We start from the raw sequence: 16,347 nt of genomic DNA, 5'->3' as shown, positions 1-16,347 counted from the left end.
AACTGATGCTGAAAGAATTCAAAAAGGGCTTGGAGTTGTATGGTCTAATAGAAATTGTGGTCAAGTTCCCACAACATTGTAAAGCGCTCTTTGTTTTTGGGAAAACAAGAGCCAGTTGATGCCAATTATCTGTTTTCTTTGCTGAAACCTGAATACTCATCTCAGGACAGCCCACGTCATTCAACTGCGCAGTCAATCATGGACATTTTCCAAGACTTTGTATTCAGTCTGGAAGACGAGAAGAAGATCTCTGGTTACAAAGAGGCTTTGGCATGGAAACCTTTTGCATGGAAACCTTTTGCATGGAAACCTTTTGCATGGAAACCATCAGAAGATACTTTAGATTCAGGTGATGAATCTCAAGACGAAGATAGATTCAATGAAGCAGTGTTAAGTCCAAGCTCTTTAATGGGTTGGCTAACTGGTCAGACACACTGGGACTTACTTGAGCAATCACCCATTTATGTCAAGTTTGACCATGATTGCCTAGAACGAAATCCAAGCCACAAGATCTGCTTCCCAGAAGCATGTTGAAGAGAAATCACTCTTCCTGTTGCACACATGTTGTCCTATGAATCTTTTCAGGAAAATTTTGTTTTGGCATTTAGCAAAGGTCAAGCCTTTTCCAGAGTTTAATTCGAAATTATCTTGCCCAATGAGAATTGTTGGGACAACTTAGGGGCTGTTTACATGGGAAAAAGTTGTCTTTGCTAGGAGGGTCACCCTCTTTGCGAAAGAGGGTGACCCTACCAGTAGGGTGACCCTCCTAGCCGAGGCAAGTTGAAAAATCTCATGTAAACAATCGACAGCGTCATGCCAAAATATATATGGGAATTTGACTCACCTAGGGTAACCCTAGGAGGAGGGTGACCCTTCTACCTGGGACAACTTTTTCCCATGTAAACGGGTCGTAACAAAAAATATTGTACAGCACACACAAGGACATACAAAATATATTTGTGTTTGTTGGAAGTTTGACCTGCTCTAAATTTCAATAAACATACAGTCTGTACATGACTTTCAAAAAGGAAAATGTAGCATCAACTTACAAAGTAGGCAGATATATCTTGTCATTTGGACTCAACAGAACACACATTACTGTTCATTGTTATCAGAGATGATATTCATCATTTACTTTACATGGGCATATAAAAAAATGTGATATATTCCAGAAAGCCATGGATCAGTTGCCTTTATGGTTTGCAACAGGCACTTTCATTGGTCCATGAAATAATCGGACACAATACTTTATTAATTATAGTTAAGATTGGGGTTCACTGTAACTATGATGATGAAAACAACAAGTTGCCTATCTTTTGACAAATTGAAACCATGAAGTCGCCTCCCCCTGAATAGTCTTTTACCATGTGTCATTTTTAGGTAGTGTTTATATAAACCTTATTATATCTTTGAGTTTTATCTGGCACTTCATTCACAACATAAAGTGAGATGTTATTTTATATTTAAAATGCCACTCTCAGCAGAATCACATAGCAAACTTCAACTGTAACATCTCATGTGAAAAATAAGACAACACATTGTAGCAGTAGATTGTAAACTTGGATCAGTAATACATAGTTACTGCATATTCATTGATTGCTGGAGGGTTAATATTGAAATTTTCAAAACATTTTGTTCCTGTTGGATATTGTTTAATAATAGATTTGTCTCGAAAAGGACTGTTTTACCATTTATGGCATTGTTCACATATGATTATTACTATGATTGTTATTGAAATTAAAATGGTTATTTAAATTCAGTGCATGTGTCTCTTATCTAGCGCCCACTAATTGCAATGTTTACTAATTCTCCATACAACTCCAATGCTTCTCCAATGCTTAGGTTTATCCTTGTTGAGTTTCTCAATTATGCAATGAAAATAATCTTGGTAGTCATCATCTTCATCATCCTTTTGTACAAGATGGCTATACACCCTATGCATAACGAGAAGAGACTGGGAGCGATAAACGTGAAAACGAGGTTAGTTGGGCCTTGTTGGCTCGTGTTAAAAATATGGCCGCTCATGACTCTGTAAGTAGTCGTCTTTCTCAGATTCTTACGGAGGAAGATATCCCAGGAGCATCGCTTCAAGGAAGAAATCCGACTGCTCTAAAATCAGATGAACTTCGTTTTTGGTTAAAAAATGTCGTGGCGATCCAGCAAAGGGGTTAAAAACAAAGGCACAATTGGCGAAAAGGCAAGTACAGTATTTGTCTGTCGTGCGTGATACTTCTTAGAATTAAACAGATTTTAATATCGTACAAGAAGATCAAAGGATTTTAGGAATTACTTTTCTAAATGAAATGTTGATGAAATGATTAATAGTTTTTCAACTTTTCATTTTAAAGAGTTCTTGAATATGTTGCGTCTGGTCGTGATAAAGATGTTGTGGATCCCAATAAAGATCTGTTATACACGCGTCGGAAGGAGAGACAAGAACAACTCGCTCAAAGTGATGCGATGCCTGAGGAAAGAACTGTTAAATTTCCATCAGCTGGATGGTCTACAAATTTGCAACGCATGCCATTATTCACAAGGGCAGAGATGGATTTACATATTTCTAAATCTGGAAAAAACTTGGACAAAAATAAACAGAACCATGCTGTTCCAACAAGCATGAAAAAAGCAAAAACATTTCTTGTTGATAAATATCTGAAGGACTTAACTTGCGCAAGTGACGACCATTATTTCTTTTTTAAATGCTTGTGTTACCATAGTTTCAAAAAAATTGAGCCACCCCATAAATTACAAGTTTCACTTTGTTTAGTAACTGGAGCTGTTAAATATGCCTCATGTACATGTGTAGCAGGAACTGTTGGTTTTTGCAATCATGTGCTGGCTGTTATGATGAAACTGTAAGTTCAGCTTGTATTGTTGTCAAGATATCAAGGACTGGGAAATTGACTCTGATATGACACAAGCTAAGGCATGCACTTCAAGTTTACAACTATGGCACAGGCCTGTAAGAGGGGATAAAATCAAGCCCCAACCTGTCATGGAACTTGAGGTAAAAAAAGTAAATTTAGACGCAGAATATAACCCTGATAGTGGAGTAAGGTGCTTGTTGTATGAAGCTAAGAAAAATTTGGGTACACAGGCATCTGATGAGGCTTTGTTAAAAGACAAACTTCAAAAGATCAACCCTAAGTTTGCCCTGTCTCAAATTATGCCTACTGGTTGTACCAACTTACAGGAAACAAAATTTGGAAAATGTCCAAGTGGCTCCTATGCAAGTTACCAGTTACAGTTCACAGAGTGTAATTTTCAAGTTTTCTGTAATACTGACTCAATGCCAACAGTGGACTGTCATAATGAACAAAATGCTATTTCTGTATATCCTCCATTTCCTTTGCAACAATCTGAGCCATATGAAAAGCCAGATGATTTAAGAAGCAGCCAGGAAGCACTCCTGGGACATTTGATTGTTGATGAGGTAAAGCTTAATACCATCAACAAGAAAACAATTGAACAAGTAGCATCAGAAGAATGGCAGGCAGAAAGAAAATTTCGGTATACAGCATCTAATTTCCACACAATTGTAAAAAGGCAAAGGAATCATGACACTCTAGTAAACAATTTGCTTCATCCCCAACCATTTACTGCCAAACAAACTGCACATGGGAAAACCTACGAGCCTGTAGCCTTAAAGGAGTATAAAAAATATATGTTTTCAACAAGGGATCCAGTTTCAGTGTTCAAAAGTGGTCTTTTGTCAGTATCGCCCCTCCCTTTTTAGCAGCATCACCAGGTGGCAAGGTCATTGACCGAGGCTGTAGCAAGCCTTTTGGGTTGGTAGAGGTTAAATGTCCTTACACAAAATTTCATGTTAGTCCCTTAGAAGCATGTGCAGATGACAGTTTCTTTGCAGAAAATGTAAATGGAAAGCCAAGGCTGAAAAGGGGGCATCAGTACTACTTCCAGATACAGAGTCAACTAGGTATTACAGGAGCAAGTTGATGTGACTTTGTTATCTATACTAACAAAGGCATAAGTATAGAGAGGATCATAATTGATCCTCAATTCTGGGAAGTATTGAATGAAGACCTAAAAAACAGCTATTTTGAACATTTTATAGCACCAGCCTCTGTAGAGTTCAGTAACCATTAGAAGGGTTAACTACCACAATCTAATCTTGTCATGAGTAAAGAGAACTGTGTCTCATACCTAACTGGATATGTTTAAACCAATATGGTCTGCATAATAAGATAGCTTTGAGGATAAAGCTTTTGAAAGTTTAGTACCTCTTTATTATTTGATTTTAAGATCTTTGGAACTACATGTAAAACTTACATCTTAAAGTGTTTGGGACTGAAAGCAAGCGAATCACATCCTTAGTTTTAGTTGGTTTAGAAAATAGTTAACCTGAGAGATATCATCAAGTTTACATTTATTAAATTGACTGAAATTCTGTAGTGTACCTCAGAGCTCTGTCAAACTCAGTGTTAAGCGGAAATGAGAGGGTCCTGAATGTTACCTAAAAAAGCACGGATACTCCACATTTGGTTTAACCAAGACCTCGGGCTTAAAATGACGAGAACAGATCTTCGTGTTTTCGCTGACTCTAAACTCTTTTCCTTCGTCTCGACGAATGGCATGGAGCCAACGCTTTTTGGGGATAGTGTCGTCCGGAAATTTAAAGTAAGAAATTTGCTCTCCACTTTCGGTTCTGTACTTCTTTTTGGTACAGTTTGGCACGCAACAGTTTTGCGGCATTTTCAAAAACTGGCGCTCTTCACATCAGGCGGCCATTTTTATTTACTTGGCCCAACTAGCCTCGTTTTCAAGTTAAACGCTCCCAGTCTCTTTTCGTTCTGCATAGGGTGTATAGGCATAATTGATATGCCCTGAGACAGGGACTAGCAAGTTATCAACACCCCCATAACGTTCTGGTAGGTGAAATATTGCGTCTGGCCTTCCTGCTATGGTATCATGACGAGACTTCCTTATATAATGAGTGTTCCAAGAATTACCCAACCTTTCCAGATCATTTTAAAGTAATTCAGAAAAACAAAACCAAAGGCACTCCAAATGGAGATCATCTGCTGTGTTTAGGGTGCCTTGTTCTATCAAGTCTTTAAAAAAGTTCATCCACCAAGTTGCCCAGTTTTTTCTTAAAAAGCTCCACCAGCATTCTATTCTTTGATTTCATGGAGAGGAAACATATCTGTGAGAGTTAGGATCATTCATAAAGAATGTGTGTATCCCAGCCAAAGTACCATTTTCTGTACCAAGGTCGGTGTCAAGCTCTCTGGGACAGCCACCTAGTTGCTTCACAGCGTCCAGGTAGTATGAGGCAATGTTGTCAGGATAGTTATTTGAACGAGTTACATACAACCAGATGACTTTGCGGCTGAAGCCATACATAGGAAAGCCATAAAGTTTAAGCTTATCGTAGCCATCAGCATGCCAGGCACTGTTTGGCCTCAGAATACGATAAACTCTCCTTTTAAGTCTGTGTGCTTTCCTTGATTCAACTCCATCTGGGTCAACTTCTTTAAGTACTTCCATAACTACTGAACGAGGTACGTAGATGCCTCTCGTTCGTAGACTATGGCAAACAGAACGATATCCTACAATCGAATTTGGACCATGCAATATGTCAATAATGGCTGTTCGTACGGTATTCGGATCCTATTCAAGACATTTTCTCAACAAACCATAATCTTTTAAGCGCCTTTTTAGAATTCTTAAGCTTAAATATATCCCATGACTCTTTGAAAGTATTCCTATAATATCTTCGTAGCTAAAACCACAGTTAAAAAGCTGTACAATATGAGTTCTTTCGTTCTCGTTGTCAGCCATCCTGGAAAGGAACAAGCTCAAGTGCGCATGCATGGATGTTGGGTAAGCCACTTCCGCCGTGACATTTCGAGTCTGTTTTGCCACGAGGTTTCTTCATTTCTGCTGCAGTTTCGCCTCGTTTTTCCGTAAATCGGCATTAATTTGCCGTGTCTCGGTGTTGATTTGCCGTGTCTCGGTGTTGATTTGTCTCGGTGTTAATTTGCCGCGTCTCGGTGTTGATTTGCCCTGTCTCGTGTTCATTCGCCGTGTCTCGGCATCAATTTATCATGTCTCCGTGTTGATTTGCCATGTCTCGATGTTCATTTGCCGTGTCTCAGTGTTGATTTGCTGCGTTTGAGTTGTGGCCCTTGTGGGCCACCGTAGATTAGAGTCACAGCACATATAAAAAGACTGGGAGAGAAAATACGTATCAGGAAACACGCCAAAGAGGGGCAACTGGGTCCGTTAACCCCTGAAGAACTTCTGCAAGCAGAGTTATTCTGGATCAAAGATGCACAGAAAGGCCCACATGATCGCCTGGTAAAGGGCGAGTTCAAAACACTCAGCCCATTCATTGATGACAAAGGAATTATTAGAGTCGGAGGACGGCTGGAAAAAGCTATCATGTCCTACAAGATGAAACAGCCTGCCCTGCTCCCGACGACAAATTGGATATCACTCTTAAAAACGCAACACATACACCAATTCAGCCATCCAGGAGTGGTTAAAACAACTGCCAAGACCAGACAACAATACTGGATCTTGAAAGCCAATAAGTTAAGCAAATCAGTGAAGTCCCGCTGTGTTTCTTTTAAAGAGATGTCGCATAAGGCAGAGGAGCAACTGATGGCTGACCTGCCCGATATACAGCTGATTCCTCATGCCCCACCATTCCACTATACCTCCTGTGACTATTTCGGACCCTACAACGTCAAGATTGGAAGAAACAAGCAGACAAAACACAATGGCGTAATATTTACTTGCCTGAACACGCAAGCAGTTCACCTGGAGTTAGCAGTAGACTTATCAACAATAGGATTCACGCATTCTTGCAGAGAATTTTCTCCATTCGAGGTCAACCAGCGCTCATACTGAGTGACAACAGGTCACAGATGGTTGGGGCAGAGAGAGAGTTGCGAGAAATGATTGAAGGTTGAGATGCTGACAAACTCAAGAAGTTTGGTGCGGAGAGAGGAATACAGTGGAAGTTTGCCACACCTGCAGCTCCGCATCAGAATGGATGTGTTAAAGTCTCTCCTCAAGATGTGCAAGATAGCGCTGAAAGGCGCCATAGGTGACCAAGTGTTAACGCCGTTTGAATTGTACACCTGTCTGATGGAAGTCGGTAACCTCATGAACCAACGCCCGATAGGTCGCCTTCCGAATGACCCGGATGACGGTGCGTACATATGTCCAAACGACATGCTGCTAGGGCGAGCCTCATCGACAGTACCGAAAGGACCATTCAAGGAAACGAAGAACCCAAGGCACAGGGTGGAGTTCATTCAATGGATTGTGGACTCGTTTTGGAAGCGCTGGGCCAGAGATGTGTTCCCGACACTCATCCCGAAGAAGAGATGGCACACAAAGCGACGCAATGTACGAGTTGGGGATGTAGCGGCACTCTCTAACGACAACGCCATCAGAGGAAAGTGGACCATCTGCAGAGTGATAGAAGTCTATCCTGGTCCAGACGGACGAGTCAGGAACGTGAAAGTGAGGACAGCATAATCAGAGTATTTTAGACCCATCACCAAGATTTCTGTCATTTATCCTGCCGAAAGAGATCGCTAATGATAGTCAGGCTGATCAAAAAAAGGATAAGGACTACGCCCTTATTGTGGCAGAGAATGTTTCGTTGATCAAAAGCCAATAATATTTTAATTTAGTAATCCGTTTGTGGACATTTAATTAGTAATCGACCACGTGATTTACCACCCATTGCGTAATCGCTTAAGGCTGACCTTTGAGTTAATGTGACATTTTTGCCATAACACGCAGTCGAGAGCGATCAGTCCTTTTTCTACCTCGCTACCTGAAGTGTCCCGAGAGAATTTTGCTAACCTGTTTCTTGGTACTGGAGTTTTGATTGGATTGCACCACAGAAGTGAGTAGTGTGTTTGTAATCAGTTGGAATTTTAGTATCATCATTTCGTTTTCCAGCATGAAATTGTCAGGAATCGCTTGCTGTTAGATCGCTCAGAAATTATGTATTTTTTCTGTAGATCGAATAAAAACCAATTAAAAGGATTATACGATTCCGTGCCCAATCAATTACTCGCAGGCCATTTTCAATTTAGACATTACCCTGTTGACATTTTCCAATGTTATTGTTAATTGTCAATATAATGATTGTTTATAGCATATCCTTGTTGAACATTTAGTACAGTGTTTTCAGTGTTAGTTGAAACTGGTACAATAGATAAATATTGGGTATGTACAAGTTTGATTTGTTTTCACCAAAATAATACAGTTTTGAAACCAAACAGAGAAATTATTATCCAATATGATGACATTAAGTTTAAATCTTGTCAGTAGAGTGATGAAATTACCAATATCAAGAGCTTTGGTTTCTCAACAAAAACTAGTAATTGTTCAGAAAAGGTTCAGGACATTCAATATATAGACATTAGAGGTACCTTTGTCTATACTTTCCAATATTAGTGTTATTCTTGATTCATGCAATGTCACCTTTGCCAGTTTGTGTATGCCTATCTCCAAATCCATCATCAGCATTTGTCCACTCAGTTCCAGCCAGCCCAGTGAATATAAGCCCAGTTGGCAGTCTGCTGGTAATCCAACCTCTGCTTGTTAACTCTCTTATACTAATGCACAAGGGAGCTGTTTCCCTTAGTCTGTTAGATGTCATTAAGGTAACCCAAACCTCATCACCCAACACCAAACAGCCTACCCTGCAGGACAAAGCTGAAAAGATCCAAAAGACCCTTGGAAAGGTTCTCAAGCATATAGACACACTGATTGTTGTTCATTGCTGCACCAGGGAGACTCATGCACCAGAAGCAGTTCAGGCAAAAGTAACTGCCCAGCAGAGAAGGATCAAGCAGTTGATCTAACACTGAGTAGAATACCGCCCTTTAGCACTGATAAAAGCCATAACATTTGTTGAGTCAGTAACAAGAAGCCACCAACTCCAGAAAAAAAGTTGAGATGAGAGAATTTGTCTTCCGGTATTTTCTAACCATGTTGATGCAAAACAATAACATGAATTTTGCAAAGCTAATCCAGAAAAACGGATTCAGCGCTGCATTGAAATTTGCTGTTGTATTATAAAGTCATTTTGCAAAATTATAAAACGCTTTCTTTATAGAAAGGAAAACATAACTTAGCCAAAGCAGGAATTAGTAAGAGAAGGTGACAAAACCACTGCATTATGGATATTGGAAAGTCTGAACAAACATTTGGCATCACATGTGTAGGTTTAAGTCAAGTTAAATGGTTGTCCTCACTTGTAATAGAGCCAATGACTTTGATAGACTTAAAAGTATATATACACTATAAACTACAGACAACAGGTGAAACAAAGATTGAATGATGACAAAGAACCATTTTAAAGAACAAAAATAACTGCATTTATGTGTCATCAAAAGTAATAACAATTAATTCTCTTTGAATAATTCTCTTTTAGGTGACCCAAGTATAAATGGTTCAAGTAGTAAGTTGTATTCCATTTTTACCATTATTTTGCTTAATAGTCAATAAGGTAAAACATTGAACAATATTGAGAAATTAACCCACAGTTTTTATCAGAGTTTCTATTTCTCAAACTAATAATTTTCCTTTCACCTAAATTTAAGTGACATGTTATCATACACTGTTAATAAAATACCCAGGGCAAGTTCTGTGCTATACATGTAAATGTACATCAGCCCAAATTGATGCAGTAACCATCTTGAAATCAAACATATTTAAGAGAATGTCATTAAGCAATTTGAATTACCTATATGAATCCACCATAACCTCTCCCAAATTGTGCTATATCAATCCACTGAAAAAATTGACACAATTTATTATCTACTATTAATGATCACTATTCATTTAGACACAACAATAAGTTAACTATAGAGATGAGACATGCAAGAACAAATGTTGTTAAAATATAGTTATTTTCATAGAGTTGTGGGAACAATTGGAACTCCCTTGCCCTTTCCATCTGTGAGGCAACAAGTGTAAGTTCTTTTAAAGTCTTAGTTCATGGATTAGTTCATTCTCTTAGATAAGTGTATTTATTTTTTAATATTTTTATCTATTTCTACCATATTTTAATTTGCATTATTATTTTCATTCAAGTACCACTGGTGATTTGTTCTAATATGGGGTCTATGACTCTTTTACATTTCATCCCTTGGCTTCTGTTTTTTGTATGCCATAATTCGATATATACCAGTATTTGATGCTTTTGATCTACTCAGTAACAACTTAAATTCTATAATTTAGTCCTTTTATTTCAGAACAAAGCATGGTTGGTTATTTATATAACTTGTTGTCTATAAAGACCAGCAAAAACATGAATCGGTATTTTTCCCAAAATTTCCAAACAAACACTAATTAAAAGTAAACCGCACTGTCTACTTCTCCCCAGGGAACCATTCAGTGTTCAAGCCCAAATTCAAGTCTTCATCACCTGTTGAAATACAGAAGTTTCAACTAAAGAAAAACCATAAGGAAGAATTGATTCTCAACAAAAGAACAAAAATTCAAAATCCCCATGGAAGTGAGACAGATTTTGATCTCCAACAAATAAACAAAGAAACCATGGAAGCAACAGACAGCTCAGTAGAGGAAATTCAAGGTCAAGAAAATAATACCCTGTTCAACATTGCTGGCCGTATTTTGTCTCACTTCCCCATGGAAGTGAGACAGATTTTGACCTCCAACAAATAAACAAAGAAATCATGGAAGCAACAGACAGCTCAGTAGAGGAAATTCAAGGTCCCTGTTCAACATTGCTGGCCGTATTTTGTTTGATGATGCTGCAGAAACTGTGAATCTTCACAGAAAATCTTTGACTAAACAAGAAGTCCTGCTTACAGATAATAGTGGATCTCTATGGCTGGTCTTGTTGAAACAGGACACAAGTAAAATAAAATCAGGGCAATATTATGAAATATCAGATGTTGCCATTAAAGAAATTAATGGCACAAACTATTCAACTTTAATGAATTTAACCGCACAATAAATGAGGCTGACAGATTAAGGATAGATTGAGAAGTTGTTGTATTAATAAAAGAAAAACAACAATTGAAGCTGCAATTCCCACCAGAAGGAATTATCTAAGTTCAGTCTTACTGAACCCACAACAAGTGCCCCTCAAAAGTTATGGACAGTGACAAGAAAATCCTCAAATATCCTGAGTGTGACCTAATGCAACTGAAGACCAAACGTTGAGGTAAAATAATGGCCAGTATTCTTACTATCACTGGGAAAGATGTGACTTCCCTAGATATATTTGACGATATGATTAAACAACTGTATGCTATTACAACAGAACAGGATGGGGAATTGGTGAAGGAATTTGCAGACTTTAGTGATATCACTGAACTGCTTCTTACTGTGGAAGGAACAGTTGTATTCAATGACAAAAATGCCAAAGGGGTGATCAAATCAGCGTAAATCATAAGCAAATCTCTTTTTATAAGCTGATAGTAATTTATAACTAATTTCCAAAATGCAAATAGGTCTTTAAATTAATCTGGATATATCAACAAAGTTGAAATGGTAAATTGGCCACCGTAACGATTACAAAAGCTGACGTTTAGAGCGTTAGCCCTTCATCGGAGCGAAAGAGTAATTGTGGGTTGTGTGTGCTTTTAAAGGCAGAAAATGGAGCTACGTTATTAGTGGGAACATGGCAACGAGAAAAACACGAATAAATTAGTGGAATGAAAAGCGTTCGTTGATCCCTGTGGGATTTAGACTGCCGGTTTGAAAAATGAGAATTTGTTCAAGAGTTTTATGGCTTTCCGTGCTACTTAAATGTAAGGAAAGACCGCAGATTGCCATATGTTGCTTAGAATAATTAGGTAAATTAAAGTGTCTAGCAACTGGTTAATCATTTGCTTTTACTCTAAAAGTTCTGTTAGCTGCATTCTATGCAAGTCGTTAGAAGTATATTTTTTTAAAAAAATTCACATTAATTTTCTAATCATTTGAAACAATGGTTTTTGTCGCCAGTGGCACCTGAAAACAGCCAAGTAATGTTAATGTTTTTTCAACACTTGATGCAACCATTGGTTTTATTGATGAATAGGAATTATTTGTTTTGTAGGTGAAAATGGGAAATTCCACTTGTTTTACTTAATAAGTTCCATAAGATTTGTCTTTGTATATTGTTCACTCTATATTTTTAGCCAATTGCAAACTAATTTTTTAACTATTTATATCCATTTTTATTAAAATACCTCATTGTTGTTTTTACAAATGATATCTAAGAATTACCATGCAATTAACTATATCAATGTTAGCTATTTCAAATAAAGCCATGATTAATTATGTCTTTAACTGGCTTTAAAAACATAAGATGTTAACATAGCAATGATTCATTCATTTCAGCAATGCCTTCTGTACTAAGCTGATTAATTGGTTTTTTTTTGGACATTCTCCCATCATTTGTTTCTCTTCACAACCAACTCTTTGAACTGCTAAGATAATCCTCACCAACTTTCATGCACCATGGTCGTGATTACCAATGATAGTGAGCAGAAGAGAAGTTTGTGCATTCTAATAATGCATTTCACACATCATAAGCATTTAGAAAACTGGCCATCAAAACTAATAGGTATAGACCAATCAGAGTTTTGAACATTAATTACAAGCTCCCCACCCTCTACATAAAAAAAATTTCGTCTTACAATAACAACTATACTCGCAATCCAGTGCACGGACAGAATATCACTTGAGGTAAGAGGGGTGCCCTTAAATCTTAGTTTTGGAAACACCCCACCATTTGACACTACTATAAGAAATAAAGGTCATGAATCACTGCGTAAACTATCAATAGGATGTGCCGCAGCATTACCATCTTTTAGATATCCTATTAAAACTATGACAAGATTATACTTAGTGTTAAGTTTTGTTACAATGTATGTAACATCACATGCTAGTCGAATCTGAGTGATTAGAGAAACAAAAGCAAATAAAAGTTTATTCATTGACCAACGAAATACACGAAGAAATAATTGGCTTTTTAACCTTGAGAGAGTTCCGTTGGAAAAGAAGGTAAGACAGGCGACTAAACCACTGCCACACTCGCCGCACGAAATAGGAAATACTCAGGGTGCTTGTTAGAGCTTGACCCATTTTCAAAACGGCGGATTTTACCGCGAAAAGTTCGATAACAACAGAATACAATGGCCGATATATTCAAAATTCTTTACAAAACCAAACCTCAGGACTTATTATGATGAAGTTGTACGCTTTTCTGTCCTTTGTTACTGTATATACATCAGTGTTACTTTGTAGCAGGTTGTAACCATAGTGAGGTTCATTTCAGACAAAGTTTTGTGAAAACTACCTCTGTACCAACCTACAAACCAATTAAATATCCTAAGCAGTGAACCAAACAACAGAATATCAGCCCCTTTAGTTCATGCAGTAAATGGTTTGAACCCAGGGGTAACATGTGAAGGTGTAGTCTGATCGTCCGGGTGAGTGTAGTCCTGAGAAGGACTGTTGTCAGTGGTAGTGACTGACGTTTCGACAACCTGTGCAGAAGTCATCATCAGAGTCAAGTGAATGATTGTTGTCAGTAGAATGTTCTTATTCCAGTTCATGTGAAATAATCGGTTGGTTTTGCCGTGATGTTATTGGTTGTAAGACTCAAGTGACGTAAGTCGGTCGTGATTGGTTTGTTTCGATCTGTCGGTAAAGTTAGGTCGTTCTTTTTCGGTCATTTGTGATGTTTATGTCGTGAATGAGTCGTTTGTATGGAGCGGGTAGTTGTTGACATCTGTTTAGGGGAGTCTGTTCTAAGTTAGTAATTGTAGGTCTTACAACCAATAACATCACGGCAAAACCAACCGATTATTTCACACGAACTGGAATAAGAACATTCTACTGACAACAATCATTCACTTGACTCTGATGATGACCTCCGCACAGGTTGTCGAAACGTCAGTCACTACCACTGACAACAGTCCTTCTCAGGACTACACTCACCCGGACGATCAGACTACACCTTCACCCTTTAGTTCATCTTTCTCAAAGACTGATTTCGCGAACACGTATGACAGAAAATCTAAAAATGGAGACTTTAGGCAAATTCAGAGGGTTGGTTTGTGGCGATCATGCAACTGTCAACCTCATATAAACCATCTACACCGAAATCGGGGAAATCATCAAAATTTCATAAAAGAAAGGAAGCTTGGTCTGAAAAATGCTCTAGAATAACAGTAGGTTTGAAACTTTAACAACACTAACGTAACGAAAGTGGTTCGCAAACCTTTAGGAAGTATTGATTCTGAAAAGCGTGATATTTGATGTGATCCATTTGCGTCCCAAGAGTTTCAACCGCCAGCATTCAATAGAATCTCTTCCTTCCAAAACTTCAGGGACTTTTAACCTACAATTAGGGCACACAAATGGAAAAAATATAGAAACAGTCTTTACAGATATTTCAAATGACTTCAAAGTTGATTTCGAAAGCTACTGACGATCATTCATGTTTGAAGTCCAACGCAATATTCTATCACACTTATGTGTTGCCGTTGCATGTTCGTGCAAGACGAGCTATGAATTAAGTAACAGAAGTTTCCTTTACAAAATACAGCTTACCCTGACATCTAAAAGTTAAATACTACTTGAAGATATACCCACTTCAGCCACACACCGTTAGGATAGGTGTTCAAATGTGTTGTCCTGACACAATCACGTGTCTCCCTCTTGACGACGAAACCACAGTGTACGGTCAGCGGTTTTTGTTCTCATTTCCGGTAATTACTGTTGACACTTTTATCATCACGGGTTTATTACGAATCAACTTAACGGCGTGCTCCCAGTTGTTAGCCCAGTTGTTAGCTCAATTGTTAGCTCAATTGGTAGAGCGCTGCACTAGTATCGCCTTTGATCCAATAAGAAAACACGCAGAGCAAAGAAATATCCAGTCTCACTAACAAGAATGTATGTACGTCTGTAGCAGTAAAAAGTTTGACCCGATAGACTACAAACAAAACCGTGACATTACATAGATGCTCTAATGAGTCACAATACAAATGCCAAAAAGCGTTTCGATGTGTTTACTTTATTTCAGATTAACCCTTGGGAAAACAGTTGCGCTTTCAGTTATTCTTGTAACCTTGTCCTATCTCTCCCTCGCAGAATGGTAAATAAAGGGTGTGAATACTCTCTAAGACTTTTATTTCCTTGTAAGTGCATCAGTTTTCTGATAATTGTTCTCAGCTCGAAGACAACAACTTTGCTATCCAGACAGGCCCGTATCACATTCAATGGGTAAATATAGTTTGTTTTTCTCGATGTTTTGGTAGTAGAGGAAGTAGAATGATTTCCTGAGTTGGTCATTTATAGACAGCAAAACGATATTGAAATGGTATTTGGCCAACTTGTTCAAAGAAGTAGACGGTCATTGCATATACTGGGTAAAACATACCTAAGGTATCATCTTTGTATGGCAATCTGCGGTCTATCCTTACACTTAGGTAGCACGGAAAGTCGTAAAACTCTTGAACAAATGCTCATCTTTCAAACCGGCAGTCTAAATCCCACAGGGACCAACGAACGCTTTTCATTCCACTAATATATTCGTGTTTTTCTCGTTGCCATGTTCCCACCAATAACGTAGCTCCATTTTCTGCCTTTAAAAGCACACATAACCCACAATTACTCTATTCGCTCCGACGAAGGGCTAACGCTCGAAACGTCAGCTTTTGTTATTGTTACGGTGGCCAATTTACCATTATAACTTTGTTGATATATCCAAATTATATCATCTTTGTAAACGTGCTGGCTGAAGCATAGTAACTAAAATATCAGAATTATCGACCCATTGACCATGCATATATTATAAAGATCAGATCAGTGAAAATGAAGGTTTTAGTGTTTTGAGTTTCCTGAAGCTTTGACATATAAAGGCTACGATGATATGACGTAATAAAATGTTCGGCTCGTTGGATGCATATACTGCATATATATAGTGTGAGACACCATATTTACTTTAACAATCTCGTGGGGAGAATATATTCTGGTGTAAGATTTTCTGTCCCAAAGTATAATGAAGCTAAATGAATAATTGGGGTAAGTTTCTAAAGAAACTGTGGTGCTGCATCAGTGTGAGTAATAAGGTAAGTAGGGTTTTATCGACTGAGTTGATAATGTAAATTGGCCATCGTAAAGAGTTTAAAAGCTGATGTTTCGCTGGAGCATTAGCCCTTCGTCTGAAGCTATACCATTAAAATTAGTCAAGTGTAAAGACTTTGAGTAAAATGACTTCTCTCATTGGAATGAAAACACAAGATAAACAGCTTACTCTCCAACTTTTAAACCCATTGAAATTTTATTTGAGATATATCTCCGTCACGTTATAAAAGCTGCCAA

The 16,347-nt window shown here is 38.0% G+C and overlaps 4 protein-coding genes, 1 long non-coding RNA gene and 1 pseudogene across 5 annotated transcripts in view; 3 read left to right on the top strand and 3 right to left on the bottom strand.

Annotated features, from left to right (window-relative positions):
- Positions 1–2,934, bottom strand: part of LOC111337786 (uncharacterized) — a 6,475-nt gene extending 3,541 nt beyond the window's left edge. Inside the window, exon 1 of the mRNA XM_022944152.2 lies at positions 1–2,934. This exon is cut by the window's left edge and continues 3,541 nt beyond it. The gene's annotated coding sequence lies outside the window, so the exon portion shown is untranslated.
- On the top strand, positions 1,922–4,107 carry LOC148722178 (uncharacterized; annotated as a pseudogene).
- A 115-nt stretch (positions 4,108–4,222) lies between these two features.
- LOC148722177 (uncharacterized) lies at positions 4,223–7,527 on the bottom strand. The gene has a single exon (XM_088734622.1). The coding sequence runs from the start codon at positions 5,506–5,508 to the stop codon at positions 5,146–5,148; it is 363 nt and encodes a 120-aa protein (XP_088590748.1). The 5' UTR covers positions 5,509–7,527; the 3' UTR covers positions 4,223–5,145.
- LOC111337761 (uncharacterized) lies at positions 5,773–6,876 on the top strand. The gene is made up of 2 exons (XM_022944126.2): positions 5,773–5,844; positions 6,166–6,876. Exons 1-2 carry the CDS (start codon positions 5,773–5,775, stop codon positions 6,874–6,876), a joined length of 783 nt encoding a protein of 260 aa, XP_022799861.2.
- On the top strand, positions 6,940–8,039 carry LOC148722176 (uncharacterized). The gene has a single exon (XM_088734620.1). The coding sequence runs from the start codon at positions 6,940–6,942 to the stop codon at positions 7,510–7,512; it is 573 nt and encodes a 190-aa protein (XP_088590746.1). The 3' UTR covers positions 7,513–8,039.
- A 4,888-nt stretch (positions 8,040–12,927) lies between these two features.
- On the bottom strand, positions 12,928–14,677 carry LOC111337787 (uncharacterized). The gene is made up of 3 exons (XR_002695532.2): positions 14,572–14,677; positions 14,240–14,359; positions 12,928–13,324 (listed from the first exon to the last, which is right to left on the bottom strand). It is a non-coding gene; the product is annotated as an uncharacterized LOC111337787 (long non-coding RNA).
- Positions 14,678–16,347: the final 1,670 nt, after the last annotated feature.

The sequence above is a fragment of the Stylophora pistillata genome, chromosome 10, assembly GCF_964205215.1.
Source record: "Stylophora pistillata chromosome 10, jaStyPist1.2, whole genome shotgun sequence".
NCBI lineage: Eukaryota > Metazoa > Cnidaria > Anthozoa > Scleractinia > Pocilloporidae > Stylophora > Stylophora pistillata.
This window is presented reverse-complemented; position numbering and strand designations above follow the sequence as displayed.